This window comes from Molothrus aeneus, chromosome 3, assembly GCF_037042795.1.
Source record: "Molothrus aeneus isolate 106 chromosome 3, BPBGC_Maene_1.0, whole genome shotgun sequence".
Lineage (NCBI taxonomy): Eukaryota > Metazoa > Chordata > Aves > Passeriformes > Icteridae > Molothrus > Molothrus aeneus.
This window is the reverse complement of record NC_089648.1, coordinates 2,563,677-2,591,572: the sequence shown is the minus strand read 5'-3', so window position 1 is coordinate 2,591,572 and position 27,896 is coordinate 2,563,677. Positions and strand designations below refer to the sequence as shown.

Here is a 27,896-nt window from a genome sequence, read left to right as displayed (position 1 = left end):
ACCCATGCAATCTTGCTGTCTTTCCTTTGCCTTTTACCACTTGTAATTTGAAAAAGCCCCTAAAAAGTGGCATTCTCTCCGTAGAACCCAACGTGTTTCCCTCCACGCTGATGATGTCCTCGGGGTTGGGAGCCCTGTCCAACCCGAGCCAGCTGTACCCGAGCTGCTCGCAGCCTCCGGCGGGGCCGGGCAAGCAGGACTTGCTGAACACCCCGTTCTGGGCGCTGGGCTCCCTCCCGCACAGCAGCAGCTTCAACACCGAGCCCCAGGGCAGCGCCTCCCTGCCGGCCTTCCCCGACGGCGCCCTGGCCTGGCCCGACGAGAAGGATTCGAGCTTCTTCCGGACCTTCGGCAGCACCAACGGGATGGGCGCCGCGGTGCTGCCGGGCCCCGAGCTGCAGCAGAGCCTCCCCGGCGGCGGCGCCTCGCTGGCCATGGACACGGAGGACCTGAACTGCGGCAGCCTGAGCCTGGAGCGCTTCAGCGCCGTGCTGGGCACGGGCAGCCAGCGGCAGCAGCCCCAGCTCCAGCTGCCCCCGGCCGGGCCGGGCGGCGCCGCCTTCCCCTCAGCGCAGCCCGGCCTGGCCGAGCCCGCCTACGGCTTCATGGACGCGGAGGGGCTGGGCGAGCCCCGGCTGGGCCAGCAGGGCGGCCTGGCCGACGGGCACTTCTACGACACCGACGGTGTCCACACCGAGGATCTCTACCAGTCCTTCCCCTTCGATAACATTTTGCAGAGCTATCACCCGTGAGCCTGCGCTGGCTGCGTAAAGCTCCCCGGGTGCCTCTGCGTGGAGAGGAGTCATTTACCCTTCTGGAGTCCCTGCTTTGTCTTTCAGAATGTTGCTGTGCAAGTTTCAGGACATAACTTAAAGGTTATTTATTGCAGCCCACAGTGGTGCCCCTAAAGAGGGAGGTGGGAGTAGGGTTTGGGGTTTCTGTACCTTAAAGTATCTTGTAGACGTATTTTTGGAAGTGGGAACTGTTAACACTTAAAGCTTCCTTACCTTTGGGGACTGTAAAAGCTGGCATCTTCAGAAGGGTTAAAATTTCGAGTACTTCACAGGGTTGAAGTTGTTTTGAAATAGCCATTTTTGCTATAGAAATCAAATTTAAATTTTGATAGTACAGAAATTAGGAAAAAAACCCTGCACGTGAGCACTCTCATTCAGTCTTGTCTAATGAATGGCACCTGAGTTCTGCTCAACTTACTTGAAAGATTTGGGTTTTTAACCCCCTTTCTATAAATATCCTTCTCCTAAAATGAGAACATGTATTGATTTTCCACGCTGTCACCACACTCTGTTTGCTTTGAAGGCAAATTTACTCGTAAATTTTTTTTAATGACTATGTCATTGTTAGATGTATTTAAAAAGACCGGAAGGTTTGAGTTTTTAAATAGTCCAGCTCTGTTGTAAAGGAAATCACTGCACAAGACAAGGAACAGAAAGTGAGGACTTGTCTGCACTCAGCCAGACTGCACAATTTCACAAGCCATGCCCCTGTAGCTTTAGGAATGAAGCTGATATTGCTCTGCAGCTTGTGTGTGTGTGTGTAGCTGCCACGTGAGTGAGATTTGGAAAGGCAGGAATCTCTGGAGCCAAAGTATCCACTTACTCTTTCCTCAGGTATCCTGGCAGTTTCCTGCTATGCAAGTGACTGCTTCAAAGAAGGCCCAGATCCTGCCTCCCCAGCACCACCCCCTCCCAGGAGGGCAAAGCCAGAGGCTGCCTTGGTGCAGCCTCACCTCTATTAACAACTTTTAAAGCCATTTCAGTCTGTACTAATTAAAACCACTCCTCTGTCCTCTGTATCAGGAACCAGAAGTTCTTCCCACCCACTTGATTCCCAGTCTTTGCTCTTAGCCTGAGCAGGAGCTGTTCCTGACACCTCCAGCTGGAGGTACCTGGCTGGGTAAGACACTCTGGCCTTGGCAACTTTATTATGCTGTTATTTTTTTAAGAACCAACACAGGGAAATGTCTGAGTATTTCTACGGGACACAGCTGCTCTTTAGGGCAGGTAAGGTCCCCGTTGTCACCTTTTGGTGATGTAAAATTGCACTATGGGCACAACAACAAAAAAAAGCAACAACTTGTCCTCAACCCACCCCCCAAATCAAACAAGCCACTTGAGATGTGGAGTTGTACACAAGGAAAGGTGCTCTAGAACCCCTCTGTGGCTTTCAGGAAAGCAGGGATGCCTTCCCTGCAGGAATCCATTGCATTGGGAGCACTCCAGTGCTGCTGCTGGAATTCCATCAGTCAGGTGAGCTTTGGAAACTGCTTCCCCTGATTCCAGGTGCACAACAAACTGAAAACTGTTGTAAAGCAGTTTTTCCTCACTTCTGCACCTCTCCTCCACACTCCTAAGCAATAGAAAGGCCAAAGAAATACACAGAAAGTTTGAATTGTGTTGTTTATTCAGTTCTTTTTTTTTTTGAAGTTCTCAGTTTTAACTATATTAAATGTAAACATTTTGCTCACTTCAGAAAACCCTTTGCTCACTTTATAAAGCTCTTTGTAGTACAATTTGTTTTTACCGTATAATTAAATATTTTCAAAGTTCTGTTTTCCTTTGTAAACGAGTTGGTTTGGTAATTAAAAAAACTGGTTATACCAAGTGCTCAGCTTCTGCAGCCTCCTCGGCTTCGTGACGTCCCTCACCACGGGAAGGCAGGAAAAAGGGACAAGGTAGGTTCTTGGTTGCTTATCCTGGGTTTTTTGGGGTATTTTCTGCTCCCTGTTGCTGGTGGCCCCTATAAAACCTCAGGCACGTGAGGGCTGATCTGCCTGAGCAGGTTTTGTGGCAGAGCTGTTGGGTTTTAGGGCACAGATGCTTTTGGCTGAGCTGTGCTGCCAATTCAGCTCTCTCCAGGCCCAGCTGAGCTGATGCAAAACCAAAATGCAGGGGGGAGGCATTAGAGGTGTCCAGCTGGGGAAATACAAGATGAAATCTGGCTCTCACCAAACACCCAGTTTGAGCACTCACAAAAATACTCCTAAAAATCAGCTGAAGGCCCAAGTGCAACATGAATGTTATTGCTGCAATATTCAGTATGTGATGGTTGCAAAACTGGACTGGAAACAAAGTTCAGAGCCCCAGTTTACATTTCTCAGTTTCATTTTTGCCCGTGATTGGTGCCCAGGAGCTGCCTTGAGAGCTCAGGGATATTTGCATATCAGCTTCCACCCTCCCATTTGGATACTTCAGATTTCCCACAAAAATAAACAGCCTGGGAGTTTTGGGAGGAGCTCTCTGCCTTGCCCAGAGAAGAGCTCAGACCCAGCACCCTGAGCTGGATCCAGTCCAATCCTTATCCTGGATTCTTCCTGGGATCCCCAGGTGAGGCAGGAGCTGCACAGGGAAGAGCCTTGTGTGTCCTTGGCAGCCCTTTCCCTCTCCCCTCTCTGGCTCCATTTCCCCTTGGAGCAGCTCTTCCCATGCCTGTTGTGTCCAGAGAGCACAGTCTTGTTTACAGTTTTTCTTTCCCTTGTAGATTATGGAATTTATAAATTGTATTTTAGCTCACTGTGAGTTTCAAGAAATCACGCAGATATGAAATTCCCTTTTGTTTTCTGAATTCAGTTTCTTTAGTTTTCCATCATTAATGACATTTCCTTCCTGGCTGCAGATACTATCTGAGAACTACTCATGGAATGTGTTGCTCATAAGAGCTTTAATATTAAAACCAAAAATAGTATTTCTGTCTGAATCAAATTTCTGTGTTAGAAAAACAGGAGCTTCTGAATTACTTACATTACAGACACAAGTTGAGAGCCCAGCACAGGCAGAGCCTTAAAGAAGCTCCTTAAAAATGTATTTATTAACACTTTTAGAGCCTCCAGCTCAAGCTGTCATGGAGCTGTTGTAGCATCACTGAATTCAAGGGAAGACATCCCAGTCATCCTCCCTGTCCCCAGACAGTGGAGGGTAACTTGTCTTGGCAAATGTTACCCTCTTTAGCCCCAAAATGTTAACAAAGAGCTCTGAAATTCCAAACCTTAATTTCTTGTTGATAGTTTAACTCTTCTGTACTTCAGGGAAGCACCTCCCTAATGGATTAACATGATACTGGTGTAGAAAATGACTTCCTAAAGACCTTGGTGGTGCTTAGTAGGAAACATTTAAAATAACCAAAGAAAACCTCAGATCTTCCCTATTCCAGTTCCTAGGCTGTATTCAACTCTTCCAGGCATCCATCCAAGGTGAGGCACAAGAAAAAATTTATTATGCTGCTAAATCAGAGGTTTTTATCTCTCTCTCTCTCTCGATACCAGCACCCTGTGGTAGCTCCTGCTTCTGCCTGCTCGTTGACATTCTCGGTGTTCCTGTTTTGTTCCTGTTTTTCTTTAGATTCCCATCACCCACTACTGTCAGGAGTTCACAGTCTTTTTGTACATTGTGACTCACTGGGGAATTCCTACTCCTCAAAAGGGCTGAGGAGGCCTCAACTCTTGTTTCTAGGAAGCATCCCCAATGTTTTTAAATGAGAAAAACTTGGTTTTAAGTGCAAAGTTTTCCTCGGAAAATGTTTTTTTTTCCCCTTTGAAAAGCACTCTGAGAGACAAATCTGCTTATCTCTACAGCCACTGACCAAAACAAAGGCAGTGTCTCAGGAAAAGTTGGGAGTGGGTTTCAGGTAACTCAGTGTTACCTGCATCCACACAAGGAAAGCTGTAGTATCTAATAGAAAAAAAAATTAAAATCAAACCTGGCTTGACGGAGGGTTATAGACATTGGCTCCCCACAATCTTTTTATGTACAGAAGAAATAAAAGTAAGGCTAGAGACTGAACCAACACTACCTGGTTCTGAGTGTGTAAAGTGGTGCCCAAGGGTATCATCCTCTGGCAGATCAACATGATCCCAATGTTCCAGGGACACCCTTGGCACCCAGGCTGTGACAGATCCTGCACAGTGTCTGGTCACCAGCTGCTGCCAGGGAGCTGCTGCTTCCTCATCCCAGCTCCAGGGGTTAATCAGCCAGGGTTGGAGGCCAGTCAACATCAACAGACTAGAACAGCAGAGGGGGGAAAAAAAGGCAGCAGAGTTGGTATTTTACAGATACCAAGAGAATCACAACTCCTTTTGCTACTACCTGGCAGCACCACTCTCTGTTGGGCTGCATTTACAAAGGGGAGTAGCAGTAGGAAATGTATCCTGTGGTAAGGAATGTTGATCCACTTAGAGCAATTCCATGGAAAGCATCTCACCAGGGCAACTCCCTTAGTAATTTCCAGGAAAGACAAACAGCAACCAACTCACCTCTACATCCAGCTCCAGAATGTCAGCAGTTCTGTTCAGAAGGGACCCAATGTTGGGCTTTGTTCTCCCAAAGTCTCCGTGCACAAACTCTTTAATGTAGCTGGAAAACTCTGGCTAAGGAGAGGTGCATTCCACACAAAGAAATCAAAAGGGGGGAAAAAAAAGTGTTTTTTCTACTCCTAAGTAATTTCTTAGTTAATATCCTGTTGAGCCCATACCTTTCTTTAGGAGAGCACCTAATTCCTGGCTTCTGACTCTGGTGACAAAAACTGCACTGCTGACCTTTATTTTGTTTCATTCCAAACTGAGTAGTGACTTTAGGACAAAAGTGTGACTTGTAAATAGCTGTGATCTCCAGTCTGCACTGAAGTGCATGAAATACTGTGGAAAAGGTCATTTTTGGAGGCGAAAAGTTTTCAGTTAAATTAGAAAAAGCTGAAGTGTATTTTAACCAGCACAATTTTATATCTGTCACATACTTAATGAAAACTCCAATGTGAAATTGTGACCCAAAAGCAAATATTGTGCAGAGACACCACTGTGGGAGACCAGGGTTTCAAAACACTGCAGCCATCCGAGCAGGGAATTTCCCCTTATGTTGGGGAAGATGAAACAGGAAAGCCTTATAAATATGATTGTCTGGCAAAAGATTTTGAGAATATGGAAACTATAAGTGAGATTGAAATGAAAGCAAGCTTTGAGATCCCTCAGTTACTGAACAACTGGAAAAGAATGGTGTGGCCACTGAAGGTGATCCCCTTTTGATGGAACAACACCCTCTGCTTGCAGACAGGCCCAAGGGTCAGAGCAGACCCTGCAGCTTGGCAGAAGGGCTCCAAAGAGGAGTTTTTAGGGTTTAAAATGTAACATAGTGTGGTAATGTAGTGATTCTTATAGGCTGTATGTAAATGCTATAGGATTTGTATCTTGTACTAGACTGGTTAGTGAGAATTAGAATATTCAACACAGAAGAAGATTTATTGTATTGTAACGGGAACTTCGCCCTCTTATCCTCTCTTTTACTCTCTCATCCTCTTTACCACGCTCTTGCCTTCTTTCTCTTTACCTCTCTCTTAACTTCTCTGGGGCCTGAGCTGTGGCTGGCAGCTCCCAGCAGGGCCCTGCACCCAGGCCCCGTGCAATAAACCCCAAGTTCCACGACCTGGCTGCAGAGATCTCTTGTCTCCATCCATCCTGACCGTCCTACCCCCGTCAGTCCCACTCCCTTATGCCAGTCAGTGCCCCCAGGAGCTGCCTGGCCCCTTGCTGGCAGGCTCCAGGTGCCAAGGATACGTTCCTGCCTGTGTCCTGAGGTGCAGGCGGAAGTGGTGCTGGTCGATGTACTCGCTCCTCATGCTGTGGATGAGCCGGCAGCGCACGGCCAGCGGCCGCCGGTGCAGCACCCGCAGCGGCGTCTTCTGCTCCAGCCTCAGCTCCTGGTGCAAGGAGGGACCAAAAACATGAGGGAGGAGGTGTGCAAAGGCTGCCTGGATCGTAGGAACTGTGTGTGGTGTTGACTGGTCCCATCTCTTTTATCCTGTGTTCTGGCAGTTGAGTTATCTCAAGGCAAGACCGGTTTTTTCCAAGTTTATCAAAGGAAAAAGGACAGCCCTCTCAGAGGCCTCACATGAACACAAACTAATGGAATCACAAATACAGAGGAATAACCTTGAAATCTCCATAGCCCTTTGCTGGAATGACTCCAGGATTTAGCAGCTCACTCAGAGCCTCAGGGCAATCAGAAGAAAAAAATAAATCTCACCCACAAAATGCTTTGTCTAAACTACAGCCAACCCCCTAGAAATAAAAGTGAGGGGGGAAAACCTTAAATGAGATTAGATCTCAGAACAGTCTTTTCAGAAGTTCATTCCCAACTCCCTTTCCCAAAGGAGAGGCAGCAGTGTGAAAGGCAACTTGTCAGGAGCAAGGGAAGCTAAAGGAAGGACTTCCCAGCAGTTGCCTGCCTGAGCTGCAATGGCTTTGAGAATGAGCTCATGGGCAGCTCCTATAGGAAATGGTGCAACACACCAAAAACTGAACCCACTTCTCCATCAGGCCAACATCTGGAGAAAGTTCTCGTTCCTGCACATGCTGAGCCTTCCTGAGGCCCCTTTGCACTCTGACATAGACATTTCCACCTCCAGAGTGCTGCAGCTGTGGGAGCATGGCTTTGGAGCAGAACAAAAGAATTTTTCTGCTCCTTTCACTCACACAGGACACTACTAAGGTAACAAAGGGGTGGAGATTTCCTCCTCTCCCAGGATTTGGTCTGGAAGGTGAACATTACACATGGATTTGTGGTCCCTGCTGACAGCCAACTCCCGTGTCCTGCTGGAGTGACTGGCGAAGGAAGGGTGGTAGGCAAGTCCCTATAGCAGGAGAAACCCTGATTATAGAAAACAAAACCAAAACAAAAACCAAGCACAGAGCAAGAGGTAGGCCCATGGATGGCCTGTATTTAACCCTTCCCTAGGCACCAGGACAGGTACTATTTAAATGAGCAACAAAAGCTCCTGCTACCTTGATATCATCGAGAAACGCAATGTCCTCTCTCTGTATCGCTTTGTCTGTCCAGATCAAGGCACTGTAGGTCTTTGTCTTCTCCTCCTCACCTTCCTTCATACGACCAATTGCCTCTCTAAACAAAAGAAATTAATTACTCACTTAACAGAAGCATAATTACACAAGGCTGTGAGCAGGAGCACTTCCCAACTCCCCAAGCACTGCTTTGAAATCCCTCGCCCGGCGACCATAAACACTGACCTGGTGACAAGCTGCAAATCTCGAACCTGTATTTTGTCTGAAGAGTCATTAATTGCCTGTGATATTTAAAGAAAGCACTCAGTTAGCAGAGCTGCTGGGCTGGAGAGGCAGCACGTGCTGCACACGTGATTTACCTGCTGCAGCCTCTTCATCTCCTCGGCGCTGAAACGGATCCTGCGGGGATTCACCAGCTCCATCGCAAAGGGCCTTCCTGGCAGCGGCACCGAAACAAAACACAAAAACATCTTGTTCAAAATGAATGCTGCATTTACACAGCAAGGCTGCAAGGTGTGAACACTGTCTGCTGCTACACAAACAGGGACAGGACTGGCAGGCTGAGGGATGGAGCATCGGATGCAAGGGAAGAAACAAGGGAGGTTTTTTTTGGCTACTAAACCCCAGTATCAGCAATAAGTGCAAATTATGACTTCCCAGAAGACATCTTGTACAAGTCTGTGCTAATTAAAAAATAAAATAAGAAAAAAAGCTAATTAGCTTATTTTCTGTCACCTACAGCAATGCCCAGGTGCACAGCAATGTTAAATCCCACTCCCTCAGCTCAACATCTGTTGCCAGAGTTGTAACTCTGTGCTCAGGGCCAGGACAATCCCCAGCACAAGCCATGCCAAGAATCACACTACAGATCAGACAGCTACTGACACACAGAACTGTTCATTTTTACTTCTTCTTTCCCTCCTCCCTTGGCTACAGCAGCTCCAGTGTGTTGGAAAGCAGCTGACCTTTAGAAAGGACTCAGGTTCAAAAAGAAAACAATTCCCTTGTGCAGTTGCAGTGAGGGAATTTGAAGGATCCAGCAGAAAACAAGAGAGGAGTCAGTCTGACATAAATGGCTTAAAAGTAGGGAGTGAATAAAATAAAATACTTTTAACTAACTATGCCTTCCCATGCAGCCAAGGCCACTGAGAAAGGGCTCCTGTTTCAAGCTGGTTTTATGAAGCTGTTGGACTTTGGGAATAACTTCTGAGATAAAATTCCAAAGCATGCCTGGTCACATACTTGGCATTCAGCAGGATCTGTCAGAGGAGCTCTACACACCCATTTCATCTCTGTGATTCACAAGGGGTTTCCCAAGCCTTACCATTGCCTAGTGTCCTTACATCCACATCTTCTCTTCCAGAGGAACTAAAATTAAAGCCTGTAACAGATTTAAACAAGGCAGGTGAGCTTTTATTTTATATTTGTGATTCTCTCTACAGCTTTTAAAAGGTGAAATACTTTCTTTCTAAACTTGTTTGCAAAATCTACTTCAAATCTACTTTGTAAACAGGAGCCTGCACTTCACAAACTGTGGGAATTCCTATTTATTCCCAAGTTTCTTGAAGAGCTCTCCCAATTCCTTGGCCTGAATGAGACTGCTACAACCAGACTAATTTATCCACTGGGAGGAGAAGAGGGGGAGGTAGCAGGGTTTTTTTCCAAACTACTATTTTAATGCAGTTTTTCCTTGGACCTTCTATGTCTGTAATTCCACATTTGTCAGATGACAAATGATGGGCAGTGATTATTTCATCTGGACAATCCCTGGATGAGCATTTAGCTTGTGGGACTTTATGCACTGAGGAAAAGAAATGGTCAGAAACATGAGGGGCTCAAAAGCCAGGCAGAGCCCATAAATTTTTACCTGTGGCAAAAACCTTCTTGGTACAAGTCATTCTATAAATTACCAGCTGTTAAGAAGTTTGGTTGAGCAAAAACACTGCCACATGAAACCAACACATCTGCATAATCAGATCCACTGAGGAGCTACTTCAGCAGGATAAAAGGATCTAATTACTCCCAGATCACAGCTAAATAAAGTTTACAAGCTTTAATATGGAAGGAAACAAGAGGGATAAAGAAACATCAATTTTTTTTCCCATTATACTCCCATATTAAGTGGGTAGCTACCAAGAAAAAAATCTTCTAGTAGTGATGAAAAATATGTATGGTAGGAGATCTCCTGAAGACTTACTGTCTGCCTTGAATTCTGCCATCAGATGCTCTGAAATCAATTCTTCCACTGAAGATTCCAGCTTCCTCTCCCCATCAATAATCCAGGGAGTCTGAGGTAAATTCCTGGAGTATTTGTTGTATCTTCCTGTAAAAGACAACCATGGTACTTTTAACCATTCCACAGCCATGAGTGAAAGCTGCACTCTTGCCCAGCACATTTCACTTCCATGGGAGCTTTTTTTGACAGCTCCAGATTGTTTTATGGCAGGAGCATGACACCAGCACCGTGGGTCACACATGGCTGTGTCCAGGGAAGGGGCAGTAACCAGGATGGACACTGAGAGTGGACTTGGGAGAGCCTGGGGCTGCAGTCCTGCCTACAGGAACCACCATCCTGTGTGAAATAACCCCCAGGTACCCCCCTCCTGTGTGAAATAACCCAGGCTCCAAGCCAGTTCTGCCATTGCCTCAAGGCTTAAGAAAAGAAACCCAAACTAAAATGCTTTGGCTCACTACAAGGAACAGCACGCAAGGAGTGAAAAGTCCCCATAATAAGAGTCTTGGGAAGGTGCCATGTAGAGATTGGCATCTTTGAGTGGTCCCAGTGATGCTTTGGTGGCACCTCTATAACACAAGAACAAGCCTGACATGGATGACCAATATGAGCTTTTCTGTGGACAGGTTTGATAAGAACTGAAAAGATTCCCAAAGCAAGGAAATAATTCATAAAGGCCAAGGAGCTTAAACTGCTTTCAACCTGAAACTTTGCAAATAGAAAAGCAAAGGAACTCAGAGTAGCTCTTGCATTGCTTTGGGCCTCTGACATCTCAGGGGTTTGGTTTCCTATCATATTTTCCTATCTCGAACAATGTTTCCTTTTGCAGTTTGAGCTGCAGAAAAAGCCACACAAACAAATGGGGAAACTGAGTAACACAGTTTCACTGGGGTAAATAATGAAAGTAGGGTGACTCATCATTCAGGTATAGCAGCCTCACGCTGCTAAATTCTCTTTCCATAAAATAGAAAAAGGAGAATTAGGTTGGCCATTTTTTTTTCTCTCAGCTCCCCATTCTAATAATTTTAACTTTTGATCTGAACAAGAGTAGGTCTAAAAAAACAGAAGGTGTTTCTTGGTTTGACAGCCCCATTATCCTTAAAAAAGGCTGAGGTGTAAACACTAAAGGTAAGGTCAAGAGGACAATGTTGTGCTTACAAATTAAGATCCCATCTCATTTATAAAAAGCAAAATATCTGGACTGTACTCAATAAATTCTATTCTGGATTTAGTTCTTCAGAAATTAAACACCTGCCTGGATTGTTTATTGGAGCAAAAGATAAACTATAAATAAAGTATTAAATGACAGGCAGAAAGCAAACCCTCTGTTTTGCTCTTCATACTGTTGAATTCTGAAAAAAAACTACCCAATAAACCAACTTAAAATAAAGCAGCATGTTTGGAAAAGCCTAAAAGGAACTGGATATCTTGGATTCAAAAAAGTTTACATCTAACTGTCTAATCAGTAATTAAAAATAAGGAATGGTTTATGTAGAACATCAACCACCCTGCCATTCACTTTCACACTTTTTCATTTTCCATTTCTTTATATTCAGGATTTTTATCATCACAGTATGTTGGATTTAAATTAAAGGCTGGTTTCTTTTTAGCAATAATCAGTTTGCATGTATTTAAATAAGCTGTTCCTACAAAGGACTAGGAGAGTGGCAAACACTCTGGCAGGCAGATGATAAAAAAGTTCAATCATCTCAACTCAGGGATGTTGCACTGCCTGAGCTGTTGCTGCACTGCCTGTCTCACCCAGACCTTTATAAATCCCACCAAGATCTGCGGGTTTGGATGGGATAATAAGCAGAGAAATCCAGATGGTGAAAACCTCTGAATCCAAATCCAAACCCAAGGAAGGGAACAGCACTGCTGGGAGCTTCTGGTGTGGAGGTGCCTTTCTCAAACCATTATCCTGAGGGGATCTGTAATTTCTAACTTTTGACAAAATAATATCTTCAGCAGAGCTCAAATATAATTTCTTCCCCTTTCAAAGCACTCCTGGACAGAGCTGGGTTTGTTTCTTTGCTCCTTACACTTCATTACAGGAATTAACAAACAGCAAGAATCCTCTGGGTCTCAGGGCAGTCTTACAAAGTTCTCTTCAAGACAAGACAGCAGCAGAGAAATGGATCAATTTACCAGCCACAAAAACTGCACCATTATTGCACTGGATTTCCAGAGCATCACAGAGGTTCTTTGGTGAGCTTGGGGGACATGGAAAATGCCTGTATTAGAAAGAAAAAACAGAGTAAAGCATCATCACTACCAGAACATGATGGAGCATCACCAGAGCAGTAAAAAGTGCCTATTTTGGCTTCCCACTGTGTGTGATTTTTTACCATATTAACAGCACTTGGTGTTTTCTTGAAACTCAACTCCTAACATTTTGGAAATATGGGAATATTTCTTGTAAAGGGAAGCCTACCTTACAAACTCTAAAGTTCAAAATCATCCTTTTAATTAAAAGAACAGGAGTGATTTTCTATTGCCAGAAAGAAAACATGTTTTAAGCAGTAAACCAACAGAATTTAAACAATCAAAAGTTCTTTTAAAGCCACCCTACCAGTACATACCCACTGGATATTTTCCTCCCCTCCCTAATTCTATATTAAAGCACAATACTAAGAAATAGTTTCAGTATTTACTTACTTGAGAAAATCCTCTTCTTTTATCCTCTCCAGGGCTTTTATAACTGCCATTCTGGTGAAAACAGACTGCACAGTGAAAGAAAAAAATGAGTCAAGAACTAAGAAAAGCAAGGAAAGGATATGGCCCAGGAAGAAAAAAGCACTGAAACTTACACTGTGCAGTTCTGTCACTGCTCACTTGGGAGCCCAGGTCCAAATTTCCAAACCAGTTTAAAACCAGAATCCCAAATCCATGAACAGAAACCCAAAGCAGCTTCTTTTTCAGGAGTTAAAGGTACCCAAGCCCAGCTTTGATGTAGTTCTGCTGAAGATAAGCCTGTTGAGCAGGAATCTGTTTCTGAAGCTCAAAACTGGATTGATTTTCAGAGCTGAGGGCTCTGAGCAGTGGGGCTGGGCACTCCCTCCTGCAGCTCCCCAGGGTGCAGCAAAGCAGCAATGCCAGTGGAGCAGGAGCAGAGTGCCAGGCTCTGGGCACAGCCAGCTGCTGCTGGGGGAACTCCAGTGGGAATTTACATTCCTGGGACAGGAGAACAAGTGTTGTGACAGCTGAGGTGAAATCCTGCTCAGGAGAAGGTCTCTAAATGAACCTTCTAACCAAGCAAGGTCAGGTCTTGAAATCCACCTGGGATGGAGCCACTCTGAGGCTCCTCAAGGGGAAATGTTTTTTCTTGTGTCTCCTCTGAACTTCTCATTTCTATTCCTGCTGTGCCTCCTCCCTCCACCACGCTCTGTGAGATCAGCCTGGCTCCCTGCTCTCAGGAATCTCTTTTGGCACCAGGAGGAGACTCAATGGATCCTCCCCAAAGCCTTCACAAGAACCTTGAAGAAGTCCAGGTTCCTCAGCCTCCCCTCCTAGGCATGTGCTCCAGCCCTGGGACTGCCCTGAGGGCTCTCTGCTGAATGTGTTTTTAATTTAATGGTGTCTTTTTTGCAAACTGGATTAGGGATTTAGGAAAACAAACAAACAAAAATCCCCATGGTCACTGTTTGGGACAATTCAAGTCTCAGCTCTGGAGAGTTCCTGGGTGTCTTCAGGAAAGCTGCTCTTTCTCCTTCCAAGCATAAATCAGAGATAACAGCACTTCCCCTCAGAGGAGCAGGAAAGCCCTGAAAGCAGCAGCAGGTTTAAATGACTATCTACACAGACAGCACAGACATTTTCCCTCAGAAGCCAGTTTTTACACCACTTCTCTGATTAACACAGCCCTTGAAGCCCAGCTTCTTTGTGAGGACAAACCTCTGACAGCTCTTCAGAGCTGGTATTTTTCTTTAGATTCCCCTACATTTTGTTGCCTGTGTGGATTTAACAGCCAGGCCCCGCTGCTTTAGCTCCTTATGTGGGATTTCCCCCCTTTTCAAGGGCAGCAATGCAGCAAGCAGTGAGCTATAACAATACAACTCTCCAAAAAAAGAGTGCTGCTTATTGGTCAGGTGGAGTAGAGTCAGCAGAATTCCTGGGCCAGACTCTGCCTCTGCCAAACGTTGGCAGACTCTTCACCAGAAAGAATCAAAGGCCTTGCAATGGCCTCTGACAGGAGTTACTTTCTCCCTCTGATCACACCAACTGTCCCACTTGCAGCAGCTCCCCTCTGACTGGTTTTTCATCCTCGTGTGTCCCCTTTTCCATCAGTGGCTGTGAGTGTGCTCAGGGTCTGCAGCAAGTGGCAAGGTCCCTTTTCTTTCCCCCCTCCTCCAGAGGCAGGCAGGATAAAACCATCCTGCATGTATCCTGGCTTTCATTGAGATCAGAGCACGTGGAAACTGCAGTGTGATCATCTCCCTTTTGGCTGCTGAGTCTCATCTTCACAACGTGACTTATCTGAACTGCTTCACCCACAGAGAGCTGGAGGATCATCTTTTATGCTGCTTTTAATGCATGACAATCAAATTCCTAGCTCTTAAGGGAGGTATTTACAGAGAACCTTCCTAAAATGATGGCCTTTGGACAGCCTGGAAAGTGAACAACCTAAACAAAAGCATCGAGCTCTTGGTTTTCCTAAGCTGAGAATGGTGAAGTGAATAAAGGAGACAACTTTATTTTCAGACAATTGGAAACCAGAGAGCTTTCTGATGAAGGAAAAGCAGACAATGAGCACTGACTGAAAACCCAGGTAAGTTGTAGGCTACTGCTGTGAAATTCAGAATGCCAGAGCAGAAATACAATGCTGAGATCTTACCTGTTTGTTCTTTGCTGGTTTGAAACAGTCTGGGCAGGCTGTGGCTCTAAACACAGAAATGAAAATTAGCTGCTCCTCTGACAGAGAAAGAGACAGACAGACTCACAAGCACAGCATGTAAATGGTTTTGTACACATACATCCAGTGTCTCACTTCCACAGCTCAGCTCAGAGCAGATTTTTAAATTCCCTTTATCCGAAAAATGGTGCAAGATGTGCATTACTTGATCCAAGGAAATCATGGACAAAGCTCTGCTCCTCTGCTCTGACCAACACCATGTCTCAGATTTGAGATGGGATGGAAAAGCACACAAATGTAGCTTTCAGTCCTTTCCAATCCTTCTCAATAAAGGTCATGATTAATATTTTAAGTTTTAGGCAAGATCCACTGGCACCTTGAAATCTGTACTTGCTGCTCTTAGACAACACCCACCACAAACCTGAGATTCAAACTGTCCCTTCTGGAGAGGAAAATTCAGTTTCCCACTGAAAAAGTAACCCCAGGTGCTCACCACGAGCTGTGCTTTGCCTGTTTGAAAGGAAACTATTGGCTGTTTCACGAAAGTGAAAGCCCAGTCAGTGAAACAAACCCTTTTTCTGAGCAGCGTGGAGGAAGCTGCTGTTCCTATTAGTGCATTTCTGTGTATGCAGGCAGAGATGGTTTCTGGATTTCTGTGTATGCAGGCAGAGATATTTCTGACCTCCAGCCCAAGCTATCATGTCTTGCTGGTGCTTTTCAACACCTCTGTAACTCCCTCAGACTCTAAGGAAGCAGGTTTTGCTGTTTCTGTACAAACAACTTCCCTGGCCAGTCTGTGACCCAAAGCAATACAAACTCCCTCTGCCCAAATTTCAGTATCACCTTACCCTAAATGTGAACTGACAAGAGCCAATGCAATCTTCCATGTCACACCATGGGTCCTTTAGCACACCCACCTCCACCCAACTGTGCAAGAACAGGTGAGAAACTGCAGTGGAAATCCAGTCCAAAAGCACACCTGCAACTCCCTAGGTTGAGACAAAGCCCTTCTTTGCTTCCACAGAAACCATGACTGTCAAACTACTGTGATAATTCCCAAATTCACCATATTTCCCTGAAAACCAAAGCACTGCCTCAGAATGTGCCCAGAGCCAGCCACTCACACAGGCAGAATGCCTTGGCACCTCAGGAACTACTGTGTAATGAAATTAGGTGATGTGCTGCTACTTCAGAAAGTGTCTCAAGCCTTAATTGCTGTTTAAGTGTGCTACAAAGAGGAGGCAAATAAAAGGATATTGTCAGGTCACATGGAATAACCTGAGTAATTGGAAAGTGGAATGGAACTTCTTTACAGCTTTCACCTCTACAGCTGCTCTGCTTGGAGCACTAACACTGGCACCATAACATGTTCAACAGCAAAATTCCTGAAAGGCCAGAAAAAGGATGGAAGGATGAGCAGAAAATACCAGTGAAGAGGTTTCAGAGGAAGGAATTAAAAATAAATAAATTAGAATAAAAGGGTGCAGGATGCAGAAACACTTAAGTTCTTTACAGGATTGCAGCAATCATTATTTAGAACAGTGGTTTGGCCCCACAGTTTTCTCCCCCTTTTGCCCAGTCTTGAAGAAGCTGGAAAGGAAAGATGTTCAGCAAACACTGGTAATAACTGTTCCTAAACCTGGTTCCTTCCCAAACTTCCATTCCTTCATCCCCCACCTCAGGACTAACAAAAGATGCAGCTGTGGAAAACCAAGAAGGTGGTGGAATAAGCACCCAAAGATCACAAATTGCCAGAAGAGAAATCAGGAAATAAATGAAGGCTGCAAGAGAAATCTGCAGTCTCAAGAAATGAATTCACATTTTAACTGAGACATCTCTGCTCCCTTCCATGCTGAGATTTCACTTGCAGGAGGTGCAAATTAACTTAGGTTTTCCAGGAAGCATCAACAAACAGGAAGAGTGACCCTAATTTTCCAGAGTATACTACAGCTAGATTTTGAGAAATCAGATTAAATGGCAGCTAAATTCACAGAACTGTTTTGCTTCTTTGTGTACAGCAGGTGCCCTGCTGGGCCAGGCCAGGGGCTGGGTGCAGTTGCCAGGGAATTTCTGTTTGTTTTCATCAACCAGCTAAGCTGGATTAACTCACTTCAAAGCCTTTTCTCCTGTCCATGTGTCCTACAGGAGCAGGAAAACTTAGGTATGACCTCAAAAGATTCCCCCACCTGCAATTACATTGTTCACATTTTAAAAAATTATACAGTGAATGACTTTGAGGAGGGCTGAAATTGAAGAACTTATCTGAATGCTCTCCTTCCAGTTCAAATCAGAATTCCAGATGCTTTTTTTTATTAGCAGAATTAACCAGAGATGATTTAACTTCAAGCTCTGCCAAGTTCACATGGATATGAGGAAATCTAGATGCAGGCCACATTCTAGTTTATAATAGTTTATAAACACTGCATATTGTCCTCTGTAACAAATCAAACCAACAATATTGCACAACATTTAGATAAAGATCTTTTGTTACATGTAGAAAACTTACAGGAAATGGCACTCCTCGTCTGTTTCTGGGTGAGCAAAGACCACGCTGACTTCAAACAAACTCTAAATTAAAAAAAAAGAAAAAGGAGGAGGTAAGGGAGGATACTCTCAAGCACCCCTACTGCAGTTGTAGGAAAACAGCAGAGACAAAAGAGAGCATAACCCATCCATTTATGTTTGAAGACATTACAAGGTGTGCCAGAGCAGCATTTGCCTTTCTGAAGTCACCAAGGATGACGTGAGAGCACTCAGAGCCACGAGTGACCTGCCCTGGTGCCATCCTGTGCAGGCTGAGGCAGAGGCAGCCAAGGCTCAAAGCCTATTACACACCCCAGAGCCCTCCCAGGAGGGCAATAAAGATAAAAACCCTGCAGGAGTCACCGCTGTAAATTTTGTCAGGGGCTCCTTTGCAGTGCCTGCATGGCCTTGGGGCACAGCAAGGCAACACATCCTGCTGGATTGACAGCTAGCCCAGGAACTCCAGTGCAATCTCAATTCTTGCCCCAATTCCCTCTCTGGCCTTGGGCAAACAACACTCATTACTTGTGTTACTCTGATAGCAGAACACCTCAGGAGGGCTATTGAAAAGATTGGCTAATATTCAAGGGCCTTGTAGATAAAAGGCACTAAAAAACAACTTTTGTGGTACAGGGATGGCTGGAGTGGCTCCTGCCTGAGTGGGGGGGAGTTTTTGCTAGCTCTGTGTGTGGGAAGTTTGTATCTTCCTGGATCATCTTCAGAGTAACTGAGTGGGGATTTTTCTTCACTAAGACAAAAGGGATGCTTTCAATTAGCACTCCTGGGAAAACAGAGCCTGTAATTATTATGGAAGCTGAGAAATCAACATGAAGACTAAGTGAATCTAGGCCTGGGGTCAGTGCTATGGCTGGTGACAGAAAATTTACATTCAGGACAATTCAAGGTGCTTCTGAATCTGGCAACACCTGATTGCCATGTTCAGTCAGTGCCTTGCAGAAAGATTTTAAGGAAATTAATGACAATCTGCAAGTTGAAAACAGTTGGAAAAAACAAACCATTTCTACTGCCTACTTTGGATATTGCAGGTCCCAACAAGCCCATTTCAAGTGTTCATTAGAGTGAACAAGGATCAGTCCTTGCTCTTTCAGTACATTTCAGACATTTATTTTATCCACAGAACCTGAACAAGTGCTGGCAGTGACAGCAGAGCAGGGAAGAAATGTGGGAGCATTCCTCAGCCTCTGCAAAACAGGGATCCTGGAAAGGAGACAACTGGAAAAGTCTCACAAACAAAAGGAGATGGCACACAAGAGATTTAGCACAGGCCTGTGGTGGTTTCAGAAGATGCAAAGATCTGTGTGTACAAAAATGAACATTGGGCCCCTCAGGACTCCCACTTGGAGAGCTCTGCTTAAAAGAACTTCCCCCCTGCTCTTCCCTACGGTGAATTTAGGAGGCACTCATCTTGTCTCTCTGTTAATAAGGAAAAAAGGATACATTGTTATTTCCCCACCATGTGTATAAGTGCATAAATATACACACACAACCCCAGATGAAAAAAGAATGAAGAAACAGAAGTGTTCTGTTATTTATACAAGACCTTTCCATCAGCAGGAACACCCAACTCTTCTGCCAGCTGGGGATGAATAATCCACTTGTAAGCTTCCTTCAGCTGAACAATGTCATCCTTTGCCAAGGGAAGGCCCAGATTTCTGAATCACAAAGAAATAATAACTTGCACAGGGGTCTGTCAAAAATAGATACATGACATACAATATTTCAAGAGGAACTTAAGCAGCTACTGCCAAGTAAAATGGATTCTTTTTTTTTGTGTGTGTGCACTGAGGAAACTGATGCCAGAGCTTGCTGGGAGATCAAAAAGTCTTTCCAGAGGCTGCCCAGAGAAAAGCTGAGGAAGGGAGAGATGCATTTCAAACCACTTGTTTGGGAGCTTAGAGACCAAAAGAGATAAGAAACCCCAAGTGAGGTCAAACCAGGTAAAAAAAAAACAAACAAAACACACAAAACCCAGCTGCCACCTTATTCTTTGTAGGCATCAGGTAAACGGGACAATAAGTAGAGAAATGGTGTCTGTATGAAGAGCTCTTGTCAGACAGACAGACAGACAGACAGCAAAAGCAATGGCTCACCTCATCTGCTGCTTCACCCCCAGCCAAGCAGCACGCTGCAGGTCACCAGCCATGCCCAGGGAAAAGAGAGGAAAAAATAAAAGCAAGTGAAATCAAGGCTCAGAACTCCCAACAATCTGAGAGACTCTTTGCAAAGGGACAAGTGTTTTTATAATTCCTGACAAAAAAAAAAAAAAGTATCAGGAATTTAGCTTTTGCTTCAGAAGTGGAAAGATGGGATTGCTGTGAGTTTTTATTTCTGACACCTATTTCTAAGACATCACTTTGTTCTTCCCATCAAATCCTATCTGGGTTAAAAAATAAGAGGCATCATTGAACACTTTGAAACTTGCTATTAATATTGTAACTACAAAAAGACTCTAAGTCATCAGTTATCTCCCATGTAAAAATTAAAAAAAAAGTGTCTAAATGAATGGGATATGAAAGCTGATTGGCATAAATTAATAAAACCCCAAATTCAGCTATCATCCATTATAAAAAATGGAATTAAAAATGTATTTGGTCTTACTTGGTAATCACAGAATTGCACCCAACACAGTTTAGGTGAATAGGCTAAATTTGGAAAAGGGGAGGAACAGAAGGAATAATTCTAGAAATCAGAGGGAACTTTCAGCACAAATGCTCAAGTTCACTAACACTTAGTAAAAAGATAAAAACTCCCCTCAAAACTTCCTACAATGAATAACAACAACAGTTTCAGTTCTCCTCTACTCAAAAAATACACTAGGACTGGCAGGAAAGCACTTAACTAATTCAGCCTGTGTCACCCTCCCCACTGGAGACAAACTCCAAAAATCAAGTTGTTTGATTTGAATCCATCACAATGAAACAGTTTTCAGTCTGTAGGCTGCAGGCTTTTAAACCTCTTCCCCACCTTTTATTTTTCATGTACTTAGAGAATAACCTCCCCCAAACTCTGCTGAAAGAATCACTGCGCATTGTCAAGGAAATAATTCTGAGGAAGAGGTTTAAAAACAGTTCTCAAACTTCAGGATGACATGGATATCAGAAGGAAGCACATCAGAGATCCCTTTTCCACGCTGATAAGGAACTCAATCAACAAAATAAGTCTATTGTCCTTCCTTTGGTGCACCTAAAAGAATGAATGAGGGAACCCTAAAAACGGTGCTGGGAATTAAGAGGGCAGAGGGATGGTGGAGAGAGGACACAAACTTTGTTAGCTCCAGGATTGCTGAACAAAACAAATGCAGTTGTAGTGATGAAATGCTGTTTGCTCAAATCCACTGTGATTCATTATCCTGCATTTGAAGACAGTATGAGTAAGGCTGCTTCACTTGAAGCATACTGTAATCCTGTTTGCATAATAACCCAGATAAAATCATAAATAAAAATAGCTTCAATTGAAATTCCTTGAACGTAGCTCTGAACTACAGGATATGACAACCACAGAACTGGGCCTAGGAAGCTGCATTTGACAAATGCCAATTTACAAAGAAACCTCTCTCATGCCTTGATTTAGGGCACTTGCAGGTTTGGGATGTTTGGGACTCAGGGGGAGGCTCATCACACTCCTCATCCCTGTTTTCTTGGGATAAAACTACAAAACAGACAAAACTTCTGCATGGGAGTAGCTGTGCTAAAATGAGAGCACAGGTCAAATTGCATCTCCTCTCTCTCTTGACTTCCAAGTTGAAAGAGAATGAAAGAAATTACTTTTCCCCTCCAATTAAGGGGAAACAATAGATGAGGGTACTGCAAGCACAGAAGCCAAAAAGATCCCAAATTCCAAATCACATTCAACCACCAAGCCAGCCAAACCCCTGCACTCTCTCCCAGCTGAACATGGAGCAGGGGATCAGATCCCTCTCCTTCCTAATTACTTCATGTTTGTGAAGTGGTTTGAAAATGAAAAATGCTCATTACAGAGCTGAAGCCTGCAGGGCAATGCTCAGCAGCAAACTCATCTGTGGCACACAAGGCACTCATTGATCAGGAGCTGCAGGATGGGATTCTGGTGCTGTCTGAGGGAGCACAGTTGAAATCCCAGGTGCAATCCCAGCCCCAGCATTGCTTCAGTGCATCAGCAAAGAGCTTGGAGATGGGGAATTCCAGGATGAGGCCCAGCAGCCCTACAGGGAGTAATGAGTACAGATGTTATTTGCATCAATGTCCTTGCAGCAGGCACCAGGATGATGGATCAGGACTGATCTGCCACCCTTCTGAAGGGCACCACTCACCTCACATCCTAATAGAGCTGTCTGACAGAAACCTGGGACTCCTGTATTTATGATTTATTTCAATCAAACCTGCTGCTTGTGGAAGGAGGCAATTGCTTCCTTGCATCACAGACACAAATACTATGCAAATGCAGATTTTATGTCCTGCTCTTCTCCAGCTCCCCTCGTACATTTTAGACTTGGCAGGATGACAAGTGTCATAATTAATGGGATGAAGGTAACACTGAGAGGCAGTTTCTGATTTTTTTTTTGTTAAAAAAGATGATGGAGAAAATCTGTGTGTCACACCAGAGGGCAGTGGGGGAGAGGCTGCCTTTGGGTGCTCTTTGGTGAGAGGATTCCACGTGCTCTTGTACACAGCAGGTCAAAGAATTAAAAGCAGAATTTAACAAACGGCCTCTTTTCAGCACAAAGCACGTTGAGATATTCTGATATCTGATTTTGACATTTTCAGACATTTTTACATACTGTGTTGCTGCTTTTCTGTGGCTGTAAAACAGGTTCTCACCTATCTTTTTTTAAGTGATAAACATAAAAAGGAGGTTAATAAAGCTCCATGATATTTTAAATTGTTCTTCCATCATCATCCCTTTTCACCCCTGCAATTGGAACAAACATAAAGCTGCTTCAGCATTTGATAAGACAGGAGGGATGGAGTAGAAGGGACAGTAGGAACTTCTCACTCCAAACCTTCTCCTAGCCAAACCAAAAGTGCTTCCAAAGGGAACAGACCCAGTTTTGGAACTTCCTACTCACTCATTTCACTCCATCTATTGATGTGCGGGCCCACAGAACAGCTCTGACTCCCGTGCCGTCCCCAGCTCTGCCGCTTTGCTGGAGCTCCAGCCGCAGGCAGTTGATGAGGCCATCCCTGAGCTGAAGTGCAATGCAACACCACCCTCTGCCGAGGCTTCCTGCAAACATCAGCTGCTGCATGGCCTCGGCTCACACCGGGCCTAAAGCTGGACTCAAACTCACTAAAGCCTGACCTAAGTTTGGGGTTTGCCAGAGCATCACAGGCATCCCAGTACTCACCTGGCCTGGAAGTGCTTTTTGACAGACCTCATCTTTTGGAGGCGTCAAAGCCCAAAGTGGGAATCAGGGTAGTTCAGCCAGCCAGAAAGGACAAAGCAAACAAACCAACTGTGCTCAGTTCAGGATGGGAAGAAGAGAATCTGATGTTGCAGAGGATTTAGGAGTGGAATATTTGTCAGCTGTGGCAGTGGCACCTGCCCAGGATGCCACAGCTAAGAGCACAAATCAGCACCACAGGTGCAGCGGATAATTCACCAAACTGTGTGGGAGCAGAGACCTCACACAGCTCTACACAGCAATCCAACACCATCTTCTCTTCTTTCTGCCTTGTTCACTGCAGCTTCCACCACATCTCAGCCACTCCTGCACAGATTTACGTGCTGCCCTTTAAAACACCACTTTTACATCACTTTTAGAACAGTACTTGTGTTTTATTTTACATCAGAAAGCAGAGGAAGATTGCAAAATACCTCACAACTAAGTGTATTTCCCCATCATTTAAAATGCTGAACACTTCAAGAGTTCATCCTCAAATTCCTTCATTTGGATTTTGCACTACCAATTATCCTTTTTCCCTGGAAAGGGACCAGCTGGGCAGCTCTGGCTCTGAGAAGATCCACAAAGCAGGGCTGGCATCTGCACCTGAGGGTTTCACAAACTCTTTTAGGTCTTCAGATGGAGAGTAACTCCTGGGCTAACTGAAAACTGAAGTGATTCAGGCCCTTTATTAATTACAATAATGCTCACCCAGAAGGAAGGGGAGAGCAGACTTCACTTCCAGCATGGGCTTCTGGGGTTTTTTTTAAACAATAACAATTAAAAATCAAACCATCGTACGTTCCACAGTTACTTTCTTAAATATGTATTTAATTATTTAAGTTGTTATTTGAGTTACTTACCTCCCTGACAGACAGCTGTGGGGGTAGTGACACAGAAAATACAAAACTGGTGAACTGGTAGTCAGCAGAATTAACTTTTTGGCACACCTGTAAGAGAAGGAGTTTAATATGAAACCACAGCAATGGGAGTGAGCTGATAATTTTTGCTCTAGAATAATCACTGTGAATTGATGTTATCACACACTCAGAGAGATGCCCAAAATACAAACCAGAATAATCACTAACAACTTATTGAAATACAAGCTTTTCTGTCCTGTTAAAAAAAGTTACTAATCACCAGTATCCTTGGTGCTATGAAACAACCAAACTCATTCTTGGCCAGGACCAATTGTATATTGAAATTTTAGGTGAAAACAGCATCTCAGATAAGGAAATTTCTGTATTAAATAAGTAGGTTTTGTGGTGCCTTAACAACTGCTGTCAGATTTTCCATTGCCACTGAAGAGAGGAGCTCTGAAACAAATCTCAGCAGGGGATTCTGTAAAAAGATACAGATCCTGCCCATGGAAACAAAAAAGAAACAATTATGTTCTGCAGCAACAGAAACTATGTATTGTGCTTTCTGTCTAGTCCCATTTTTGATACATTCCCGCTGTTAAATCAAATGCTTTCCAAATTGAGATATTCTGTTAAAGATCTCAGGTGCCAGTGTGAGTTTTCTAGATGATATTTCAGCTAGAAATATCTAGCTGATATTGCTCACATGAGCAGTACAATTGCTCAGAGGTGGCATCTGCAAGGCTCTGTGCCCACATTCTCTCCTAACTCACATCTTCTCTGTTATCCACAATCTGCTGCATCACCAAAACATTTTCTTGCCCTGTGGTACTTCCTCAAGACAGGTTCATGCTGTTATTGGTGGTTCAGAGAGCAGCACTTGATGACTCCTCATTTTCCTGTCACATAAAAAGTGAAGAGTTCCTCAGAGGTTTTCCCTGAAAGCAGCTGAACCTCAGGTCATCTCCTAAATCCATGTAACCACATAGCTGTGAGTCCTTTTCTTTGGAAAGTCTGCTCCCTGCAGTCATTCCACTGCACCTGCACTGCTATTTTTTTTATTTTAAAAAGTGCCACTGTGACAAAGCCTGGGCAAAATTTGGTGCCACCACAGATGCAACTTCCCAGTTGCACTGCTGGGTGTGCAAACACTGCCCAGGAGCAGAGTGGAGCAGGATTCTGCCATCTACATTTCAAATCTTCAAAACAGGCAAATGTTTTGGTTTGTTGTCTGGTCTATTTGTTCTCTATCCTGTTAGGCCCCAGCATACACAAACTCCAAAAAAGTACCCCAAAAGGTGACAAATGTACCTTTTTAACAAAGTCAGGCTCACAGAACTCCTGGAGAATTCCCAAACACACGTTGCAGACCCTCCCAGCAGAGCTCTCCAGGGCAGTATTCCCACTGAGGGCAGGATTCCCAGCATTCCCAGCATTCCCAGCATTCCCAGCATTCCCAGCTGAGGGGAGCTGTGGGATGGCCCCGTTGTGGTTCAGCTCATCAGCACCTTCCTCCTTGTGCTCGAGCCTGAGTCTCTTACAAGGGGGGTCAGCCACATCCAAACACACTGTGCCTTCCTTTTCCTGGCTGCTCTTCAGAAATTCCTGCAGATCCTTCAGCAGATCCTGGCACAAACAGAGGAAACACAGCCTGGTTGTCTGCTCCTCTTTAACAACCCCCATTCCACAGGGCAGTGGAATTGTGTTTGTTCCAGAAGAGGCTCAGTGTATGTCATTAACAACGGGGAATTTATGCCCAAAAACACCTTTAAGACACAATTCAACAGCTTCAAGCTGCATTTCTCTCAGAATAGAAATTTCCAGAGAAAATATTGCTGAATAGACTTGTTTATCATCCAAGAATGAAAACGTTTTCCAGACCTGGCTCGCAGAAACACATTTATCTTTGCCCCAACACTATTCCATGAAAAGAGACATTTAGTGCTTCTTGTCATTTAGATTATGTTAGAATTTAATTCCTTCAACTCAACAGGAACAGAGCTGGCCACTACAATAAAGAGAAAAGACAGCAGAAACAGGTGGGGGTGAAATGAAACACACAGAGTAAGAACTTTGTATCAGGAGAGAAGCCTTCAAAAATTAACAATTACCTGCACATCTCTGATTCCTGGAAGGATGAGAGACAAGACATAGTTCAGGAAAAAGGATTCATTAAAAGGATTTTGGTAGGGAAGACAGCAGTTACTGTGCTGTTGCAACTCAGAGGAAAAGCAGGTAGAGATGCAAAAGGATAAAAAATGGTACAATGAACAAACAGGCCTCAAAAAAATGGAAAAAAGGTGGTGGAGAGTCTAAACTTGAGCAAAGGTAAAACAATCAAGACAGACAGACAGAAAGCATAAAGAGAGGGGGTTAGAGAAGCTAAGGAGGATTTCTCTGATTTATCCTCAACCTTTGCCCTGCAATTCTTCAGTCGCATCCCCCTACCAAATCTGCATTTTCACATAAATTTCCTCCCCATTAAAGGCACAAGCAGAGTTTTACATAACTCCTTTTCCTTTCAGGCCACAAAGGACAAACCTGGAGTGGGTGTCTGTAGAGCAGCTGTGACCCCACAGAGCAGAACCTCAGAACACATCGTGGGCATGTGCCAGCGTCGAGCAGGAGCTGAACAACTGCTCTGTCCTTCTCTGCCACTGGAGACATGCTGGGTGAACCTAACATTCAGCACACACAGGTAAAAAGACAAGCTTAGAATAAACAAAGTACTCAGCTGAGACTTAGCTGCACCATGCTTAGAGTAAGTGGAGTTTTTGTTGGCCTCTAGAGAAAACTTGGGATGAATGGTTGTTTTCAATCACGGGCACAAGGGAAGTGGAAGACCAACCCAAAAAGATCACTGGCTGCAGGAAAAGCTTCTGTATTTGTTGGGTTTTTCCTAGAAAACCTGAACTCAAGTTCTGACAAGGAAATGCTGAGCTTTTGCCCAGTTTTATCTTGGATAAAGTACATGACACGCTAATCTTTACTGAATGATGGAGGGTGGAGCTGACACATAATAAGGCAAATTTAAAATGGGAATTCCTCCTAAAATTGCAGTGGCTAAAGAATCAGTGTGTTAAAATCACAGGGAGAAAAAAAAAGATTTATAAGATAAATAAGATTTATAAGATAAATAAGATTTATAAAATAAAGATTTATTTCCCTTCTCAATATAGAACTCACGGTTTTATGAGAAATCTCATAATGCTTTTTTTCTTTTTTTAATATCATGGCTAATTTGGTTTCCTGTCATTCTTTCTGCCCAAAACTTTAGAAAAGACTGATTTTTTTTTTTGATTTTTTTTTTTTGGCCAAAATGTTGTAAACTCAGCTTTTTTTTTTTTTTTGGAAGAAGAGAGAATCCCAATGAGGTGCTCACCCTCACTGGACATCAAGGAAATTTCAGGAAGCACATAAGGATAACCACAATTGTTCAGACCAAAGGTTTAACGAGTCCATTGTGGGAATAAATTCAGCAAGGAATTCCAGAGCACTAATGAACCACCCGATTTTGCTTTGGGCTTAGCTCCTGTAAGCAACATTTGATACTGTGCTAGCCCTTGTGTCCCAAGGGATGGAATTTATCCATGTTCTCCATGCCAGCCACTGCTACACCTGCAATTCCCCATCCTGCTCAGGAATCCTGCAGCCAGGGAGAGCCTCCACAGCACGGAAAACTGATTAATTCAATGCATTTCTTTATTCCTGGATTTGGATACTTCAGGGTAAGCTGTAAAAACCAAGGGCTGCCTGGGAAAAACCAAAGCTGCTTTTAAAGGAAAGAAAAACACAAACAAACACGATTTTAAGTAACTGCGACCTCAATTCAGCTCCATACGAGGTGAATTATATATACTTATACTGGCACTGCGTGACACACGAGGGTAAATGTGACAATATTCCACCTGGTAAATGTGACAGTCAATATTCCTGACACTTGGTGGCAGCGTGACGGGAGGAACCCCGACTCCGCTCCGGCCCAGCACCTCAGGGCGGAGCTCAGAGCCCCTCATCTGTGAGGGGACGGGGCCACAGGAGCCCCGTTCCGGATCCATTCCCGCTCCATTCCTATTCCCATTCCCGTTCCCATTTCCATTCCCATTCCCGTTCCCATTCCCATTCCCGTTCCCGTTCCCATTCCCATTCCCGTTCCCATTCCCGTTCCCGTTCCCGCTCACCCTCGCTCGGCGGCCCCCGGAGCCGGCACAGGCCCACTCAGCAGAGCTGCAGAGCGCATCGCT

At 44.3% G+C, this 27,896-nt stretch overlaps 2 protein-coding genes across 2 annotated transcripts in view; one reads left to right on the top strand and one right to left on the bottom strand.

Annotated features, from left to right (window-relative positions):
- The window catches only part of REL (REL proto-oncogene, NF-kB subunit), a 29,064-nt gene extending 26,497 nt beyond the window's left edge, over positions 1–2,567 (top strand). Inside the window, exon 10 of the mRNA XM_066546032.1 lies at positions 85–2,567. Coding sequence (XP_066402129.1) covers positions 85–752 — 668 coding nt within the window. The 3' untranslated portion in view covers positions 753–2,567. The remainder of the gene's footprint in view (positions 1–84) is intronic.
- On the bottom strand, positions 2,401–27,850 carry PUS10 (pseudouridine synthase 10). The gene is made up of 18 exons (XM_066546033.1): positions 27,834–27,850; positions 26,194–26,330; positions 24,964–25,278; positions 23,656–23,742; positions 19,524–19,558; positions 18,974–19,085; positions 17,396–17,457; positions 14,872–14,917; positions 12,696–12,760; positions 12,186–12,271; positions 10,002–10,127; positions 9,129–9,185; positions 8,164–8,240; positions 8,030–8,085; positions 7,787–7,904; positions 6,560–6,702; positions 5,267–5,366; positions 2,401–5,015 (listed from the first exon to the last, which is right to left on the bottom strand). Exons 2-18 carry the CDS (start codon positions 26,317–26,319, stop codon positions 4,977–4,979), a joined length of 1,650 nt encoding a protein of 549 aa, XP_066402130.1. The 5' UTR covers positions 26,320–26,330; positions 27,834–27,850; the 3' UTR covers positions 2,401–4,976.
- Positions 27,851–27,896: the final 46 nt, after the last annotated feature.

What these genes read in the sequence shown, in the direction of transcription:
- PUS10 (XM_066546033.1), bottom strand. Translation starts at nt 26,319, where the DNA reads ATGTCTCCAGTGGCAGAGAAGGACAGAGCAGTTGTTCAGCTCCTGCTC. An exon ending in TCTACAGACACCCACTCCAG is followed by an intron (nt 25,279 to 26,193) that starts GTTTGTCCTTTG and finishes TGTTTGTGCCAG; the next exon opens with GATCTGCTGAAGGATCTGCA. An exon ending in TTCTGGAGCTGGATGTAGAG is followed by an intron (nt 5,016 to 5,266) that starts GTGAGTTGGTTG and finishes CTGCTGTTCTAG; the next exon opens with TCTGTTGATGTTGACTGGCC.